This window comes from Aulostomus chinensis, chromosome 14 (assembly GCF_037954235.1).
Source record: "Aulostomus chinensis isolate RoL2024-O1b breed Wild chromosome 14, RoL_Achi_v1.0, whole genome shotgun sequence".
In the NCBI taxonomy this organism is placed as follows: Eukaryota; Metazoa; Chordata; class Actinopteri; order Syngnathiformes; family Aulostomidae; genus Aulostomus; species Aulostomus chinensis.
Window position 1 is genome coordinate 16,208,065 of NC_141333.1, and position 18,644 is coordinate 16,226,708.

Here is an 18,644-nt window from a genome sequence, read left to right on the forward strand (position 1 = left end):
ATCCCTCTCACTTTTCAATCTTTTTTTTTTTTTTTTCAGTTGAGGGATTTGCCCTTGGCACTTCGACACCAAAGCCGAAGTAAGATTATGAAAAAACAATGTTGCATTTGTTTTAATGTGAGCTGCGGAGGAAACATTTTAGTGAAACCAAAGAGATTTATTTCGAAAAACTCTCTAGGACACATGAAGGTCAGAGGCTGAGATTGTTCATCAGTACTCATAGGAGAAGGAGACATATCATATTTAAAAACTATTTTTTTTGTATTTAGCGTTCACTTTGAATTTCAGCAGAGTAACGAAGTGTTGAAAATCGTCTTGATACAGTTGAAGAATGCAGGCCGTGGGCTGGATCAGTGTTTCTTTTTTAGCACTTGATCATTTCAGAGAACCTTCCAGTTGCCTCAGGTGTGAAACTTTGATCACTGTGTTGAAGGTTTGAAACTTTTTCCTCAAGAATATTTTATTAACTTTAAAAAAAAAAAAAAGTGAACATGATATGTACAGGTACACTGGATAGGTCAGTTTTCTAGAGCATAAAATCTTACCTCATGTACCCCCACTAGACACATCTACCTGCATGAGTTTCACACATCAAAGGCTGCTTCGCTAACATGGGCTTTATAGTTTAGAAACGAGATACATTGTATTTTAAAGTTTAGATTCAAACTGTTTTTTTTCTAGGGTTCTCTTGAGATTCAATGAAGAAGTAAGTCCAATATCGGATCCAAACAAGTTTTTTTTTAATGATAAAGAATATATTACAATGACAAGATTGGAATTTATAAGAACACACATCAATAAATATGGATAATAAATAGGGATGGACCACGTTCACACAGCCGTAGTGACAACAGGATACCGTTCAACGTCAACATGAACACACACGCCGCAAAAGAAGATGAGGTGATGTTTATGTGTGTGTGTGTGTGTGTCAGAAACAGGAAGAAAGTCTACTGAGGCTGTGTGACTATGGTCCAGAGAGGCTAAACACACCCAGAGTTTAAATGAATTTTTGTAAAAGAAAAAAAACGAGTATTTACATCACAAAGGAGAAAGAAGGGCGAATCAGTGGTTTCCATTCATCCAACCATCCCAGCAGCCAGGACAGTGCTAAACTGTCTCAGTGTTACACACGCACAAACCACAGAGAAGAGGAGGAAGAAGTCCACAGGGGAGGAGAGAAAGAGTTTTAGAAAGAAGACAACGATGAAAATAATGCATATTAGAGGATAAGGCCAATAAGACAGAACACACATTTGAAGGTTTGCATCAAGTCAAACGGGGAACGGCGAGCGTAGTGAGCTATGACAGATGGGTTTATTGTCGTTTAGAAAACATCCGGTCAGTGTTATGGTTGCGGCCGTGCTACTGACAGACTGAACAGGAGGCAGAGACAGACAAGCTAATCGTGAAATCAATAGTCGGTCTGCGTGCAGCTGAGGACAGCAGCCTCCGCCACGCTGACCACTGCTGAACGTCAGGTTCAACTCCACACATGCTGGAGCACTTGCCTTTATTTACAGACACAGACACACAAACACACACACACACACACACACACACACACACACACACTCTCACTGGACACATATTTGTGAGGCAATGTGAACGTGATGCAGCATGTATAGATAAGTAGCTCAATCTATAGCAGTAACCTCAACACCTCCAAGGCCGGGAGCATTTCGAACTATTCTGCAGGTTTATTACTAACATAAAAACCTCTTTCATGACATCACTGTCACTATTCCCTCTCAGTGTGGATGCTACACGCAGCTCTCACCCCAAACATTAGCTAAACACATGAATCCTCATCCGAAAAACCTGTTGTTAGTAATAAAATCCATTTATTCACCGTACCGTCGAGCAGTAATGCTGCCATCATCATCGTGCATACTGCACATAAAGAAACCTGATGGTGTACTAACAGTAACCAAACAGTAACTCAGGTGGACAGTTCATAGCTTCTCTCTTTTTTTTTACTCTTGAAATGCCAAACATGTAGTGTATTTATTCATTTATGTCTTGAAAGTAACTGTTCTTGAAATATGTTTTTTGTTTCATCCATTTCATGTTACGCTTTACGGTTTTGTTCTCCCGCTGATATTTTTATTTATTCCTCGCGCCTGCAAGTTGTCCTCGTCAGCGTGTGTGCTATACGGAGGCTGAGGCGTGTCGTCTACAGCCACCCACAAACACACTCCAATTTGATTTCCTCTGACTTGTTTGTATTAGTTCGGTCACACGGATTCACAGTTGTGCTCCTGTGGTTGTTTGTCGTTCCTAGACAGACCAATCACTTACTATCATAGCTGCTAACGCATAAAGATACACTCCTGATTCACTATGAGGGAAATAATGAGGATGTCTGACGATGAGACCCTGTGTCAGTCTCAGTTTGTCTGTCCGTGCTTCCTCTAGAGAGACGGACCGGGGGACAGCGGAGGGATGTGAAGATGAAAAGCAGGTGGGGTCAGAGCACATCTGACAGCAGGAAATCTGAGGACAAATGTGAAGAATTTTTTTTGCATGTATTAGACATTGAAACTGTTAAGATATAAAAGTGTGTGCTGCACTTTCAAAAACAAAAAGCCTGACACCTTGATGAGCAACCAGGGCCAGAGGTAGGGTGGTAGGTAGGGCCCGTATTAGGCGGGCCGCCCCGTATTTGAGCTAAAAGAGGCGCATGCGCATCAAATACGTCCCGGCTAATACGGGACAGTTGGCAACCGTAGCCAGAGGTCCCCCCTACACACACACACACATACTCACACACACACACACACACACACACACACACACACACACACACACACACACACAAAATGATGCAAAAAAAATATGCGAAGGTATTTTTTTTTGTCCTTTTCAAAAAAAAGTGAAAAAGTGAAACTACACAAAATGTGAGATGGAAAATCATTTTTTCAATCAAGCTGTGACTGACCAGCTGTTTCCTTACGTCGTCTCTTGATGACATGAAACATGGCCGCGACGAGCTGGCACAAGAGAACATCAACACCTTGCCCAAATAGAAGTAGGCTAATCCCTCTCTCATGTGTTTGCCGGTAAATTACCTCTTCTTCTTCTAGGCGACCTCTTCTTCTTCGACCCTCTTTGTTTTTTTAGCCATGTGTAACGTTGCCTATACCGCCATCTTCTGATGAACGTATGCATTGTTTAAATGATTTGCTCCACATCAGTTGAGGAAAAGCACCTGCATTTGCATTCTTTCATTGTAACATTTCCAAAATTGGTTTAACTGCTGGACAATTAAACAGAAACACGACTACAGACAGAGACAGCCCATCAGTAACCATGTTTGGTGTGTTTGCAAAAAGTCTGGTTCAACTTTATCAGAGGAATTTTTTTGTAATTACTTTTACACACTCATTAAGTGCTGTTATTTGTATCGCTGTGCATTTAACTGAACGCCTTCTTTCTCGCCTTCCCAATTAACTCACTTTCTCTTAGTTCACAGCCAAAATTTTGTTTCCTTATGTCCCCTTCAAATCAATTTTCCACTCTGTCCACATAGCGGAACCTTGACACAACAGTAATTACACCGTCTCTGAGAATCAACACTGATCTGAATGACTGTGAGAGAGACTAATGTCTGCCCTTTCATTCATCCACCCGTGTTCAATCCATTTTCCAGGACAGACAGGGAAAAAAAAAAAGGTGGGGCTCGCGGCGGCAGCTCGACACCAATAAAACGACAGGGGTTTGACAAGTGTGACAGTTCTATGGACCTCCTGTCTGTCACCCTAAAGCTTTCACTCTCCTTCGACCTAACCTGTCCCTTGTCATCTCATCCTCGCGGCTCTGCAGATAGCGCAACTTGTTAATTAGTCATGCAGAGATTAATTAAACTGATAGAGGTGTGGGTTCACTATTATTCTCAACGCAGAGGTGTGTTGTCTTTGCCAAGGTGAGAGGAGACAAACAAAGGCAGCGAATTAATGTGCAGCTCATGGATTTTTCCTACCTTATGTGACTTTGTATCACCTTCTTTGAAAATACGTCAGCTACTACTGGAAAACAATGAGTCAACCGGTACAAAAATAAAATCTAGATGTGCCTCTCTGTCACTTCTCATCTGATGTAAGCAGAGAGTGACAGTGAAGGAGTGAGGACGATAGATGAAAAGTAAGATGCAGTGGAGGGAGGGGGGGGGGGTAGCAGCAGAAACATCGAATGGTGAAAACGTTGGAGTCAGTAGTTTGGACGTAATCCCAGATGCTGCAACCTCAAATGCAAGCTTTAAAAGAAAACACACACACACACACACACACACACACACACACACACACACACACACACACACACACACACACACACACACACACACACACACACACCAATTTCACCGGACAGAAAAGGCAAAGAAAGCAAAGCACTTCTTCTATCAGACTCAATCCTCCTTTTTTAAAAGAGGTAGCAAAGCTTGAATGAGCACAGGTGTGAAACACTCAGAGAGCTGAGCCTCTCAGTCTGCCCCCGAAATGGGAAGCCTTCATCTCTGGTGACCCTCTCTGTCATCATCTTGAGCCACTGTCAACATCCTCAATCATCACACACACACACACACACACACACACACACACACACACACACACACACACACACACACACACACACACACACACACACACACACACACACACACACAGAGTCAACAAACACACACACGACACCTCCCATAAGATGAAAATGATCTAAATGTTGTTTTGCCATCTCCCCTGCTTGATATCATCCCCCGGGCTCTGTGTGTGCACATACACAGCCTTGATTCAACATCCAAAATTAGTCTTCACTACCTGCCACGCCCCCCACATGCAAGCTCACATCCTGTCAGAGCTGGTACACTGCAAAGTAGCCAATATCGATATATTACCAATGGTTCTACTCACAAAATGTAATGAGAGAGAATTTGCTCTGACTTAGCAAACAATGCTACAATGCTGTTAGCTAACATTCACTAGGAGAATGTCTTAGTATTTTTTCATTGAATTTTATGGTGCGGAATGTCACCGTTGGTTCTGGCAGAAAGCAGTGTAAATGTGGGACTTTACTAGGTGGACGCTGCTATGACTCCAACCAGCTAAAGTTAGCTGATTTGTTAGCCACAATAACCTAAAAGGAACACAACAATGTTTTTGAAATATGCACTGTTTCCATCATTCTTAGTGCCAGACTCTCTCTTCTCCATGTGAGTTATGGAGCTCCAGACCCCCACAGGACAACTGACTGCTAGTTAGCTTAGCTTTAACAAACTCTAACAGTGGGGAGTGGAGGCAAACTGTCACAAGTCATTAGATTCCTCTGAAACAATCCTCCCTTGCATGACTAGAAATTATTTTGTGCTTCACATTTGCTATGAAAAACTGCGGGTAATGTTATTTTTTGAGTCAGATAAAATTATGTAAATATTGTGCAGTAAAACAAGTTGTGGATAGAGACAATAGGTAGCAGTTATTTCTAAATAAATGAGCTGATATTAGAAATAACTCAGCTGGGTGACAGAAATAGAGGATTTTTGGAGCTATACTTCCTTGATGATTTTGACAGGAGACGAGACACAACCGGCATCTCGAGTGAACCCAATCATTTTTTAAGTTACACTGCTTCAATTTTTTTAGGGAGAACAGTCAGATTTAGAACTATTTACATCGCTGCAAGATTTTTATATTCGTCAACCACAATTGGTTCTTCTGCTGTTCGACAATGATGCTCTTATTTTGATTATTGAAAAAAAACAGGTGCCTTATCCTGTCTAGTTTCAATACACTGACCCCCTTTTCTGGAGATGTGCTTACACATAGTCAAGTAAAAAAAACTTTAACTTAACTCGCTTTTTTCTTTTCTTTTTTTGCAGTGTTCTCACACAGCTTGTGGTCTTGTCATATCTGGTGTTTCCTATAAAACAGGAGCCACTGGATCTGAATAACCTCCTTCCCTTCCTCTCTTTGTAACTCTCAGGCCTCGCTGACTGCATCGTTCCTCCTCATCAATCCACAGCAATAACACTCCACACCATGACGAGTGAGAAGAACCTCCGTTCACATTCCGACAGCAACAAAAATGATAAGCAAAAGGCTTAAAGCCGAGACACACGGACATTCAGATTAACCCTTGATGAAGACTGTTTAAAAAATGTCATATGGTGGCATGGATCTGAATTACGTGTTCTCCATTTTCCTCTGGGGTGGGTGGGTCAGTGTCTGATCGCTGTCTGAGACTGACAAGAACATACGATGCTAATGATGAAATACTTAATAACAACTACATCTCGTTCAAAAGAACAATTAAATCTGCAACTTCACTTTAGTACATTTTCTTACAAAGAATAAACCAAAAAGCAGTAGGGACATGAAATCAACTGTAAAAAATAATGTGTGTTCAACAGACTCCAGTCATGGATGTCATCTCCGACTTTTCAATGATATCATCCGTATTTACAGTTTCGTACCAAACCACATCTGTCTGAAGAATGTTGGGTGTGGATCTCAAGGGTATTTTATTTGAAAACAGGTCAGCATAGCCCCATGTTTCAGGTCATTAATGAGCTCAAAGGAAGAGTAAGTGGGTCATTGAGAGGGCAGGTGAGACACAGACAAGTAAACAGGAAAGTAAAAAGAGTACAAAGAGGTGCTTATCGTCCCAGCGAGGCCTAGCAGCAACACTGCAGGCCTCAGACTATGACTCAGAGAGCCAGGGGGTGGAGCTAAGGGCAGGGCAGGGCAGGGCAGGGCAGGGCAGGGCAGGGCAGGGCAGTGTAAGGGAGGGGGGGGGGGGGTCTTGTGTTTGGGGCAAAAGGATTTAGAGGAACGGGGTGACAAGGAAACAGGCAAACTGCAGCTGGCAGAAGGAGAGGAGAAAAAAAAGGATTGATTTTTTTTTTGGTTCAGAAGTGGGCGTGATTATGGCCCATCTCTCCTCCGTGGTGCCCACCATCTCTGTGGCCGTGCCTCTTGTGCTTCCTACGCTCCCTCCTGCCCTTGTGGTGGTGGCGGCGGTAACGGTGGGCTCGTCGGGCTGGTGGAGGAAACAGAAAAGTAGATGGTGAAACAAAAGAAAGGTTAGTCAACTCATTATAAAGGTAAATGAAAGTCAAATGTGGAGATGGCAGTGAAAAAGAAAAATGATGTAAGAGGAAGATGAATCAGTGACATGTGAAGCAGCCAGACTGACTGTCAGACGGAGGTGAAACCAGGTGAGAGGCGAGGGAGCAGGGATCAAAAAAGCGGCAAGGTCGAAAAACATGTTCTCTGTTGAAGGTTTTACTGTTTCCACTGCACTGAGGGAATCTCTTTAATCTCACATTCGCTTGACTGACTGCCTTTAGCAAGAGCACGCAGAGCTAGCCACCCACTCTCAGCCCCACTATAAGCTGGTTCCTGGGGTGTGCTGCCAAATTAGGCTCCTCTGTCCCTTTCTGGATGTTGCCAAAAAAGAGATGTCTGCAATGAATGATAACAACATTATAACTGTGGGCCATAAAAACAACTCTATGCAATGATAAAGAGTCACAAGAAAAGAAATTTTTTATCACTTTTAACAGAAGCTAAATTATTTCAATATTTCATCATAACTGTCCTATTGTGAGCTGAGCAGAAATTAAATACATGGCAGTTTTTATAGTCTATATATATGTGTGTGTATATATATATATATATATATATATATATATATATATATATATATATATATATATATATATACACACACACACACACACACACATATATATGTATATTATCCCTCACCAACTGTATGCAAAAGATCAGTTAAACAGCTAATTTAAAACACAGAGGGTGAGTTTATATGTGGCGTCCCTATTTAGAAACTGCAGGCTGCTTTTTAGCCTCACCTGGTGCACTGCATTACACCGACTCTGTCTCTGTGTAAATGAGCAAGGCATCATTATGGTGAGTTCATGTGATGATACAGAGGAATCTCTGTGTGAGAGAAGCCATGGCTGGACTACAGGTTTGCATCAATCCCACTGTCTTCAGCTTTTCAGGTTATCCATCCATACATCCATCCATCCATCCATCCATCCATCCATCTTGTACCGCTTACCCTGTTCAGGGTAACGGGGGGGGGGGGGGGGGGGGGGCTGGTACCACTCACAGTCATACCTATGGTCAATTTAGAGCAGGGGTGTCCAAACTGGTCCAGTAAGGACCGTGTGGCTGCAGGTTTTCATTCCATTCCAACTGAGCAAAAGCAACACCTGATCCAACAAATGAGCTGTGTGGACACAGCTTAGTTGATTTAAGTAGAATCAGGTGCTGCTTTAGCTCGGTTGGAATGAAAACCTGCAGGTACACGGCCCTTTACTGGATGAGTTTGGACAACCCTGATGTAGAGTATCAATCAGCTTCGTCCCCTCTTGATGTCTTTGGACTGTGGGAGGAAGCTGGAGTACCAGAGAGAACCCACACAGGTACAAGGAGAACATGCAGACTCCACACAGAAAGATCCCCTGCCCAAACACAGAACCTTCTTGCTGTGAGGCGACAGTGCTGACCACTGCACCACCGTGCCGCCTACTTTTCAGTCAGTATGTTGTAAATGGTAACAATAGAAAAGCCCTGGTGAGTTCCGTCATGTAGCAGCGTGAGGGAACGATAGTCCACATCAGCCGATTTACGACAATGATCTCAATTTTTCAGTCACTAACCAAAACTTTTGATTTGTTGTGTGAAATATAAAGGTTGTTGAGATCAGCAACAAATTGTACCTTTAAAATCAATTTGAGAACACTTGTTTATTTTAAGGCTCAAGTTGACCCCCCCCCCCCCCCCCAAAAAAATCTGCAACAAAAAGAAGTAGAAATTTTAGCCTGGACATCTCCATCTACCATGCACACAGAAACTGCTGTATAATGTATCACATGGGGTCAACTTTTTTGCCGTTCTTATTTTCCACAACACATCTATCTTTTATAGGTCAACCGGATACAAATAAGATATTATTAAAAGTCTAAAAATTAAAAAAAATAAAATAAAATCCTCTACCTCAAGCACGAAACACTTCAAAGATGACCCTACCACTTCTAAGTAAGCCCTGGGGATTCAATTCAGTCTGCAAGAACAGTGAACAGATCTTTTTACTAGCAATTATTAATAATGAGAGCTGGGACAGCGAGCATGAATGCACATGGTGACAGGATCTCCTGAGGGCATTTAATGTAGAAGTGTTGGTCTGGAGGATGTGTGGTGGAGCGCTAAAAATAAGAACATGTGAAATAAAATCGGCCCAACAAATGAAAGTATGTCTTGTGTTCTGCAGCCCTGCTCTGTTAACATCATGTCGCGTGAACTCACATTTTATGCAGATGATTTTAGGTCGGTCCCACTTGCCATTGGCACGACACTTAGCTGTGGGCATGTGGCGCTGCAGGAAACCATCGGCACACTGGTAGCGCACTATGGAGTGGATGTCATAGTGGGAGCGTTTTCGACCAATAAGGAAGGCGTTATCCACCATGGGAGGGGCTCCGCAAAGTACTGTGGGAGCAAAGACAGAGACAAGACAGGATGAACTCCTTATCAACATATTCACTGTAAAATTAAAACTCGCCCAAAAGTTCCCTTTGAAAGTTGCTCAGAACACGAGAATGTGTCTGCAGGAGCGTGTCCAAGTGTGTGTGTGGGTGAGGGGGCGAGTAGTCAGTGTTTGATTCACAGCAAAGTGTCAAAGCAGAATCAGAAACATGTTTACACAGGCAGGTCTGACACTCTGGTCAGCCACTGGCAGGCCAACATGTCCCTGGGAAGCACTCACACTATCTTCACATACTTTTTGACTCTTCTGTCAGGTGGGTAGATGCAGTGCCACTAGGAATCTCTAGATGGCAGCCCTGCAGTGGAAGCGCCAACTTCTCCTGACTTTTAAAATGCAGCAATAAACATGATCCGGTAAGCTAAAATAGTCTGCTTGGGCAACAGATAATAGAGGAGCTGACAGGGAAAAAAAAAAAAAATCTGAGGAAAAAGAACTGATTTCTGTTGTTGAGATTTTTTTTTTAATGTGAAGTTTAACCATCTTGTAAAAACTGCACTTCATGTGTAAACTACTGTAATGACACATTTTCATGATTCTGCATTATTCAGCTGTCCTACATGTCAAACATGTTGCATCTAATAATATAAGGTTTCATTTTGAGGTCTTTCACAGTATCAGTATGAATTTTGCATGATACCTCGTATGCATCTTTTTAAAAAAGATGATGAGATCAACGCAGGGGCACAGTGGTGCAGTGGTTAGCACTGTCACTTCACAGCTCCAGCACAGGATCTTTCTGTGTGGAGTCTCCATGTTCTCCCTGTTCCTGTGTGGGTTCTCTCTGGTACTCCAGCTTCCTCCCACAGTCCAAAGACATCAAGAGAGGACGAGGCTGATCGATACTCTAAATTGACTGTAGGTGTGACTGTGAGTGTGAATGGTTGTCTGTCTGTATGTCTTGGTCCTGAGATGGACTGGTGACCTGTCCAGGGTGAACCCCGCCTCTCACCTGGAGGCTGCTGGGATAGGCTCCAGCCCCCCCCCCCCGCGACCCTTAACAGGATAAGCGGAAGAAAATGGATGGATGGATGGACTGAAAAACTGAAGACAGTTGCTCAGTGGGATCAATGCAAACCTCTAGTCCAGCTGTGGCTTCTCTTACACAGATATTCCACCGACTCCAGCCCCCCCGTGACCCTTAACAGGATAAGCGGTAGAAAATGGATTAATGGATGGAGATCAATGGGCTTACGACAACATGATTTTTCATACCCAATTGATCCCAGGTGAGTCTCAGTATTGATGAAAGATAATCCCGCAGATTTTGTTGATAAAAGTAGATGGAAACAAACAAATGCAGAATCAGTCCGAAGCGTGCTGCTCAGTCCTCCATGTTGTGTACCCGTAAACACTGTCTAGCCAGCGATATTTGATTATTGGAGGCTCCGCAGACACCAAGGAAAACTCTCTCAAAATGTGCTGACACACATTCATTAGTTAAAAACACACACATGCTTTAATAAGAGAAGATTTATCTGTCTGGCTGGACTTCTTCACTACAAAATGCTACATCTCTAGTTTTCTTTAACTCATAGGACATTTAGGGGCGGGCATAATTTACTGTTAGGTGTGGCTTTGACAAAATCTAAGGGACGCGGGTTTATTAGCTGCCTGGCGTTTAGAAAGACCCAAGACTTCAGTAGGAGGAGTTCTCTGATGTCTGGAATAATCCCAGTGGTCTGAACCTGTCCGCCAACCTGATTTCCCTCCTCTCCTAAACCCCAGCTGGAGCTTCAGCCAGGGAGGATATTAACAGTCAGCTAGTAGTTTGTAGGGTCATGCCTCCCAAATCATAGCTATAATATTATTAGCAAAAACAAAAACAAACTCAAACATTTATTTCATCCTTGAAATGACAATTAAAGGCTGAAAGCATGCAGCCACCAGAGGATTGAATCAGTAATCACAAATGTTTACAGTCTCTTTTAATTCCCTCATCCTTGTCTTAATACCTCTTAATTTACTAATAAGGGAACACAGAGTCATTAACTTTGATGAAAGGTTTAATGCCACTTTTCTTGTTTAATGTGCTCTGGAAAAAAAAAAAAAAAGCGGCAAGAAGCACTTCCCTGCTCCCTGGGGACGACCGCTGGATGGACACAAATGGATGGTTAAAAGGTCGTTTTTCCGTCAGCTTTCATCCGAGTATGATGAATACTCACTAGTAAAGACTTGAGATAGGGATAAAAGAAAATGTCACAAAATTCAGGGGGAAAAAAAAAAAAGCAAATGGAGTCATGATTTTAAGATAGACGTTTTAAGTCAGAAAAGGTATTTTTTTTTAAAATAATGGAGCATAAAGTGCGTACAGTGCTGACAGTGAAAAGTTAAAAAGGGCTTATAAAAAAAAATCAACTCTCCAAAAAAAAAAAAAAAACCGAAAACGTCCTCTTAGTCTGTTCAGTTGTGACTTCAGTGGATGCGATTCAGATGGCTGTGGCTGATATGGAAAATTCAGAGCTTGTTTCAATAACACTTAAGATGATGCTTAAAGTTTGAATTGCATTTATTTATGTATATCTATATTTTATGTGTGTTGTCTGTTTGTTTCTTGACACAACAATTTTTAAACTGACACAAAACACAATTTACAAGTAACTTAGGGAGAATTGTCTAAAAACTCCTCCCCAAAAGAATAAGCAGATAAATACAAGTGAAGAAAATGACCGACAGTATTTTAACGCATCAGTGACTGATGCCGGACAGCACGGTGGTGCAGTGGTCAGCACCGTCGCCTCACAGCAAGAAGGTTCTGGATTCAAGTCTCGGCTCCAGCACGGGATCTTTCTGTGTGGAGTCTCAATGTTCTCCCTGTTCCTGTGTGGGTTTTCCGGGTACTCCAGCTTCCTCCCACAGTCAAAGACATCAAGAGAGGACTGTGTTGGCCCTGTGATGGACTGGCCAGGGCGAACCCCGCCTCTCACCCAAAGACTGTGGGGATAGGCTCCAGCCCCCCCACCCCTTACCGACCCTTAACCGAATAAGCGGATGAAAATGGATGGATGGAGTAAGTGATGCCATCTAGTGGCCATAGTAATTATGAAAACAGGAACATAGAAAGTACGTGGAAGAATCCATATTTGGAGGTGGAAGGAGTGGTGGGTGGATTTTTGATGGCCGATCCTGCTGGGTAACTGATGGTCACTTGTTTGTCAAGTCAAGTCAAGTCAGTTTTATTTGTATAGCGCCAAATCACAACCAAAGTTATCTCATGACACTTTACAGGTAGAGCAGGTCTAGAACCACACTCCTTCAATGAATCTACACCCAACAGTTCTCCATCAGCAAGCACATCCTGCAACAGCGGCGACGAAAACCTTCCTTTTAACAGGCAGGAATGTCGAGCAGATCCAGGCTCAATGGGGACGGCCTTCTGCTTTGATCGGTTGGGGGACCGGTTTTGCAGGATATTTGAATATTGTTCAGTCTCTAATAGGGAGTCGATGCCATGTAACTGGACCTGGCTGTTGATTTCACATCACTCGTGGTCAATGTTGGCTTCCCTAACTCTTGACTGTCTTTGTTAGACTTGTTGGTTTCTATACTCAGTCTCAACTAAGATTGGGTGGAAATAGGAGCCACATGTGGAGTAATCGTGGAATGGTTCGTTGTATGCAAACATATCTTGAAAGAAGGCAAAGGGTTCTTTTTGAGGAATGCAGTAAACCAATGTGGAGAAGGTTTGTTCAATAAACACTAATGAGACTGAGAGGAACATTTTGAATGCATTTTATTCTGGCAGCTTTTTATCTGAGGACACGATTATGAGCGGCCTGTGGAGCGCTTCAGTGTTTTTCAGTGATATATTTTTTTCAAATGTGTAGTTCAGACTCACCATTCGGATCAAAATATATACAAATAATCAAATTATTCAAAAGCACTGCATGATGCTCATCTGAGCTTTAATGAAAAGGTTTGCAAGGTAATGGAGGAAGGCAAAAACAGACAAAATTGAAAGGGAAGAGGAAAGGGATGACAATGACAAAGCATGAAAGCTACCAGGGAGACAGCAACCTGTTGGCTGTTTGGAGAGAGAGAGAGAGAGAGAGAGAGAGAGAGAGAGAGAGAGAGAGAGAGAGAGAGAGAGAGAGTGTGTGTGTGTGTGTGTGTGTGTGTGTGTGTGTACTTGGTTTTTGTTATCTTCTGGAGACCTTTTTTTGATATAAAGACTACCCTTATCAGGACCCCTAGTCCTCATGGGGACCAAAGACCGGTCCTAATGCGGCAGAACTTAATTATGAACACCTGGTCAAAGTTAGAGTGAAGGTGTAAATTGCAGTTATCTTGAGGTTGAGGATAGGAGTCAGTGGGTTTGGGTTAGGATTAAGATTAGGGTTTGGGTTAGGATATTCACATAAATGGAAGTCAATGGAATGTCCTAATAAGGATAGCTATGCAAACCTGTGTGTATGTGTGAGTGTGTGTGTGTGTGTGTGCGCGCGCGTGTGTGTCTGTGTGCGTGTGTGTGTTTTGGGTGGGGGTGGGGGGATCATTGTGAGTCAGTGTCATGGGAAGTGCTGCAGAGAGTGAGATGCAAGCTCCTCTCTGCACTTGGCCTTGCATCATCTACGAGCCCGCTGGCATCACGTTAGGATGAATCACAGAGAAGTGTGTGCATTTGCGGTAAAACTATGGGGAGTGAGTCTCTCATGGAAACTGTAGATGTGTCATCTTGCTTCTGAAATAGCAAATGGCCGTGCCTGTTTATGTGTGTGTGTGTGTGTGTGTGTGTGTGTGTCTGACTTTGTGTGTGTGTTGAGGTCCAACTAGCTGAGAGAAGTTACTGAATTCTCTTACCTCTGTATTATAATCTAATACCGTTTCATCAAACACTGTGCATCTAGATGTGTTGCCATTAGGCAACAAATGAAGATTTAAAAAAAAAAGTGAGATGCAGGATTTCAACAAGTCTTAATCACAGCGGACATCTTGATTTGTCAACACAGGAAATGTGAGTTGCCAATAACTAACATGACTCTGCTGCAATTAGGACAGTCAGTAATGTTTTGACACAAGAACAGAAGAAATTTATGACATTGCAGCTGAAAGCAGCGGTACGCAGGCCCTCACTCTTGGAACACGTGTCGTGTTTAGCAGTTGCTTTGCTACCTGGGGGAAACATGGTTTTGAACCTGCATGATATCTGGATTCGGTATGAGGCAGCAGAATACTGCTTTTAATGAGTGAGGTGCTGTCATGAGATGAGTCATGGATGTCACATGGGCGTAATCGGCAGGAAAATGGACTTTGTGCTACTTCTCTCCCAAATTTGATGGCTGACACCGTTTCATTTGTGCCCCTGTACCTCAAAACCTTAATGTAGCATTTGGCGCAGCTTTTAGTTGCATTTCTAGCATATTAGTAATAGAAGAGTTGTGCTTCAAAACTCCACCTGAAATTTTGGGTCAAGGATTTATGTCAGTTCAAGAGGTGGGGAACAGAGGCCTACATCCATGTTTTCATTTGGGAAAATTCTGAGACAATAAGCAAGGTAGCACATCTGAGTCACCTTTACATAGAGTCGTCTGAATAGCTGGAGGGAAAGATATTTGTAAAACTATGAATGGAAACAGAGGGGTTGAATGTGTCACATGTCATTTCAGTTGTATATAAAAAGGTATCATCACAATTTGCACGAGATGTTGCCCTGACTGGCCCCTGGGTGACTGAGTAAAGTCCAGTAGGCTCACATGCTGCTAGTATCACCTAGCAGGCTGCTGATGAGCAGACAAATATTAATTCAAAGCGTTAAAAATCAAGCAGACAACACTCAGCATGGAGCTGACAAACTCCACTGATAAGACAAGACATAACATGGGGTTACTTGGAGGGAAGAGAAGCTACTGGGGACGTGTGGGAAGATCAAAGCATTCTGATGATTGGAGCAGACTGATTAAGGTCAGAGGTGGGCTGGACGCTGGGGACTTGTGACAGGATGCATCAGAGGTGGTGCAACACCTTGCCTCGAAGGGAAATATCTTTGCTTTCATACAAGAATACAGCGGGATGTGTCAGTAGACTTGCATGTTGCCTACGGCTTTAGAAGTGTGTTCTCTGGGCTTGTGGCCCCTGGTGACAAACCATCTGTTGAAGTAAAACAATGTGCTTAAATTAACATAATTTCCATTAGCAAGGCTTTTGAGGCTTTTATGTTGAAGCTCATCTAATATTCTGTTGTGAAAGGGTTCACAAAGGAATCTATTTTACGTAATTTGACGGGAGTCTATAGATGAACCCTGTCCAATAAGGATATAATTATACTCTAGACTAGATGACAAATTCAACATTCATGTCAACATATCGGTATGAAAGTATTTGGTCTTCAGCAACAATAGCTCTCTTGACTTCGGCCTCTGTGCAGTTTCTCTTTTATTCTGTTGTGTTTCTATTAGCATATTAGCAGGGGGGATCAATTCCACTAAAACAAACAGCTAGGATTTCTCTGAGGCCGTGTTCAGACCTGCTATTAAGATGAGCACTGAGTGATCAGATCACAAGTGAACAGCTCTCATTACAATATGCTAAAAATGCAATGAGATCAGTTCAACCTGATCGCATTCCCAGGTGCTCGGGTCTACATGTGGCCGGTACCACTTTATTTAAACCGAGCAAATGCAAATACAGCACGTCATGAACCAAGATGAAGGACCGCCTCATTGGCTATGCTCTTGGTTTGAACAGCAATACATTCTGGTAAGTGTGCAGAGGATCATTTTAAAAGCCCATGGAGGTATATTATGAGCCCATCTACTATCTTCCACAGTTTGGTTTGTCAGGGACACGCCGAGGAACAGATTCAGTCTGAATCGGTTTGGTTGTTGTCGATCACCCAAAGGAATGGATGAGTTGATTAAGTCATCTCACAGCAAAAAAACAAAACTGATATCAATACTACTTTCGGTCGCTCGATTCATACGTGGAGACAAATCAAAGCCAGAGCCAAAACTCACTCACTCAGAGAAGGGCACTTTCGATCTGAAGGGAGCCTTAGTTCTAGGAAGGGGGGCAGGCAGGTTTGTTGTAAAGAAATTTAACGCAAGATCCTGACAGGAGATACTGAGGGAAAAAAAAGAAAAAATTCAGCAAACCTTTCAACCAATTTCTGATCCCAGTGACCTACAACTGTTACTTTTACTCAGCAGTAACATCGAGTGCGGAGCAGCATTTGAGCCAGAAATGTGAAAAATGCATCAACCTGAGGCAACAGCTGATTTATAGTCAGGCATCACACATGGGCCTGCGAGAAGGATTTTAATTATTCATTATGAACAGTCATTGGATGATGTAAAATATAGACTCAAAACCTGCATAGAGAGGTGGTCAAGTGTGGATGGATGGGCAAACTGTGGTGTTGTGGGGATTTTTTGTGCTTTTAGACTTTGTTGTTGAGTACCTGCGCGCCTCCTCTGCAGAGGCTGGGCGTGGTGGTTACAGGCAGATCATTTTCTAACATCAACTGCCTGGTTGTCATCGGGGCACTGACGAACGTCATCTGGCGTCATATCAACGGAGTATTGGGTCACAAATTAAAAGGAAATACATACAGCAAACAACCTTTTTTTTTTTTTTTAAAGTGTTCCAATTTGTAGAAAACTTAGTTACCTGCTAGTATTAAAACTGAATCAAATATTTTTGTTTTTCCAACTGGTGTCCCTAAATGCTGTGAGAGGAAATAATGCAGCCCTGTCTGTGTCCTCACTTTCAGGGTACATTTCCAGCAAGCTGTCCCCATCTCGTGTCCCAATAGCCATCTTAACCACACCATCCCATGTCTGTCTTTTCACCACTGGTCTTAAGCTTGACCTATATGCAAATGTGTGTTAAAAATAAGCTCTAACAAGCATCTCTGAAGAGCGTGTAACTCCGACACCAAGTCAAGGCAGCAGCAACAGGGGACATGAGGCGTGTGCGTGATCTTTGACGACGTGACATCTTGGATTACATCTAAATTTGCTCACCTCGTTTTGCTGAGTGTTTCCAGGACATAGAGAAGAGAGTACTCTCTGCTTTAGGACCTGCATGTCTTCTCTAAAACATTTGCCAGAGGAAATGAACCTGCCACATTAGGTGAGCATGAAGCACATTTTTAAAGTTGAGCTGATGAAGAGAGAGGTGAGGAGAGCTGGTGAGCATTAATGAATGTGAGTCTGGAGTACAGGGCCTGATTGAAGTGGCTCAGCGCTAATCTCTCCCGCTGCATAGAAACTGTATGGCTGGATGTTCAGAAACACATAAACGTACATGTGCTTTATCTCCCGGGAAGCACTTTGCATAAAAAAACCTTCCATCAATTTCTCTTATGAGCTTTCTATAACAGAAAAAAAAGAAAAGATTCCACGCTAAAGATGAGACAGGAGAGCAAAGTTGCTCCTTCTTTGCCTCCGTCCGATTCCTTAAGTCTTGTGCTTTAAATCTGTCGCCTCGCCGAGTTCTTCTTTCACCTCCCTGTCACTCAACTTAATCACCTGTTCAAGCTGCAGCTTCCTCTCCCTCCCTCTCCTTCCCCATGCGCTACTGCTCTCACCTGTTCCCTTCTTGCAGACGTAGGGCAGATTGTAGTTACACGGCACGTCGTTCCACTTGCCGTTCTCATGAGCAATCATGACCACGCAGTCTTCTCCTCCAGCAAAGAAGTTATCTGGCTGGTTTTCACGCCAGTTTTCATATTGCTGCAAACACATACACACACACACACACACACACACACACATGCACACACACAAGCAAAAATTGAGAAATCATCAATTAAAAGTAGAGGTTATCTTGTAATTACTCATTTCCCTTTGAGTGTTCACTGTAATTTTTTTTCTTTTTCTTCACTAATTGTGTGCTTTATTCTGCTATGGGAAACAAAAATACAGAAAGTACAGTTATATTTTTTTCCCCCCAGAATTGTAAAAGAATGAAACCTGTGTGTAAAAGTGAATACTGGAGCTATTTGGCTTTGCCAATAAGTATCTGATTTGTACAACAACCAAATAATGGAAATTTTGAGGTACAAGACAGTAAAATATTTGAATACAAGTTCAGTATATTATCATTTCCAAATACTAGCAAAAAATGTACTGTCCTCA

At 42.6% G+C, this 18,644-nt stretch overlaps 1 protein-coding gene across 3 annotated transcripts in view; it reads right to left on the minus strand.

Moving 5' to 3' along the window:
- Nucleotides 1–356: 356 nt before the first annotated feature.
- Nucleotides 357–18,644, minus strand: part of ncanb (neurocan b) — a 137,903-nt gene continuing 119,615 nt past the window's right edge. For all 3 annotated transcript variants that reach the window (XM_086223562.1, XM_086223561.1, XM_086223560.1), the window contains 3 exons: nt 18,095–18,239; nt 9,330–9,512; nt 357–7,032 (listed from right to left, as the gene is read on the minus strand). In XM_086223562.1, coding sequence (XP_086079688.1) covers nt 6,902–7,032; nt 9,330–9,512; nt 18,095–18,239 — 459 coding nt within the window. In that variant the 3' untranslated portion in view covers nt 357–6,901. The remainder of the gene's footprint in view (nt 7,033–9,329; nt 9,513–18,094; nt 18,240–18,644) is intronic.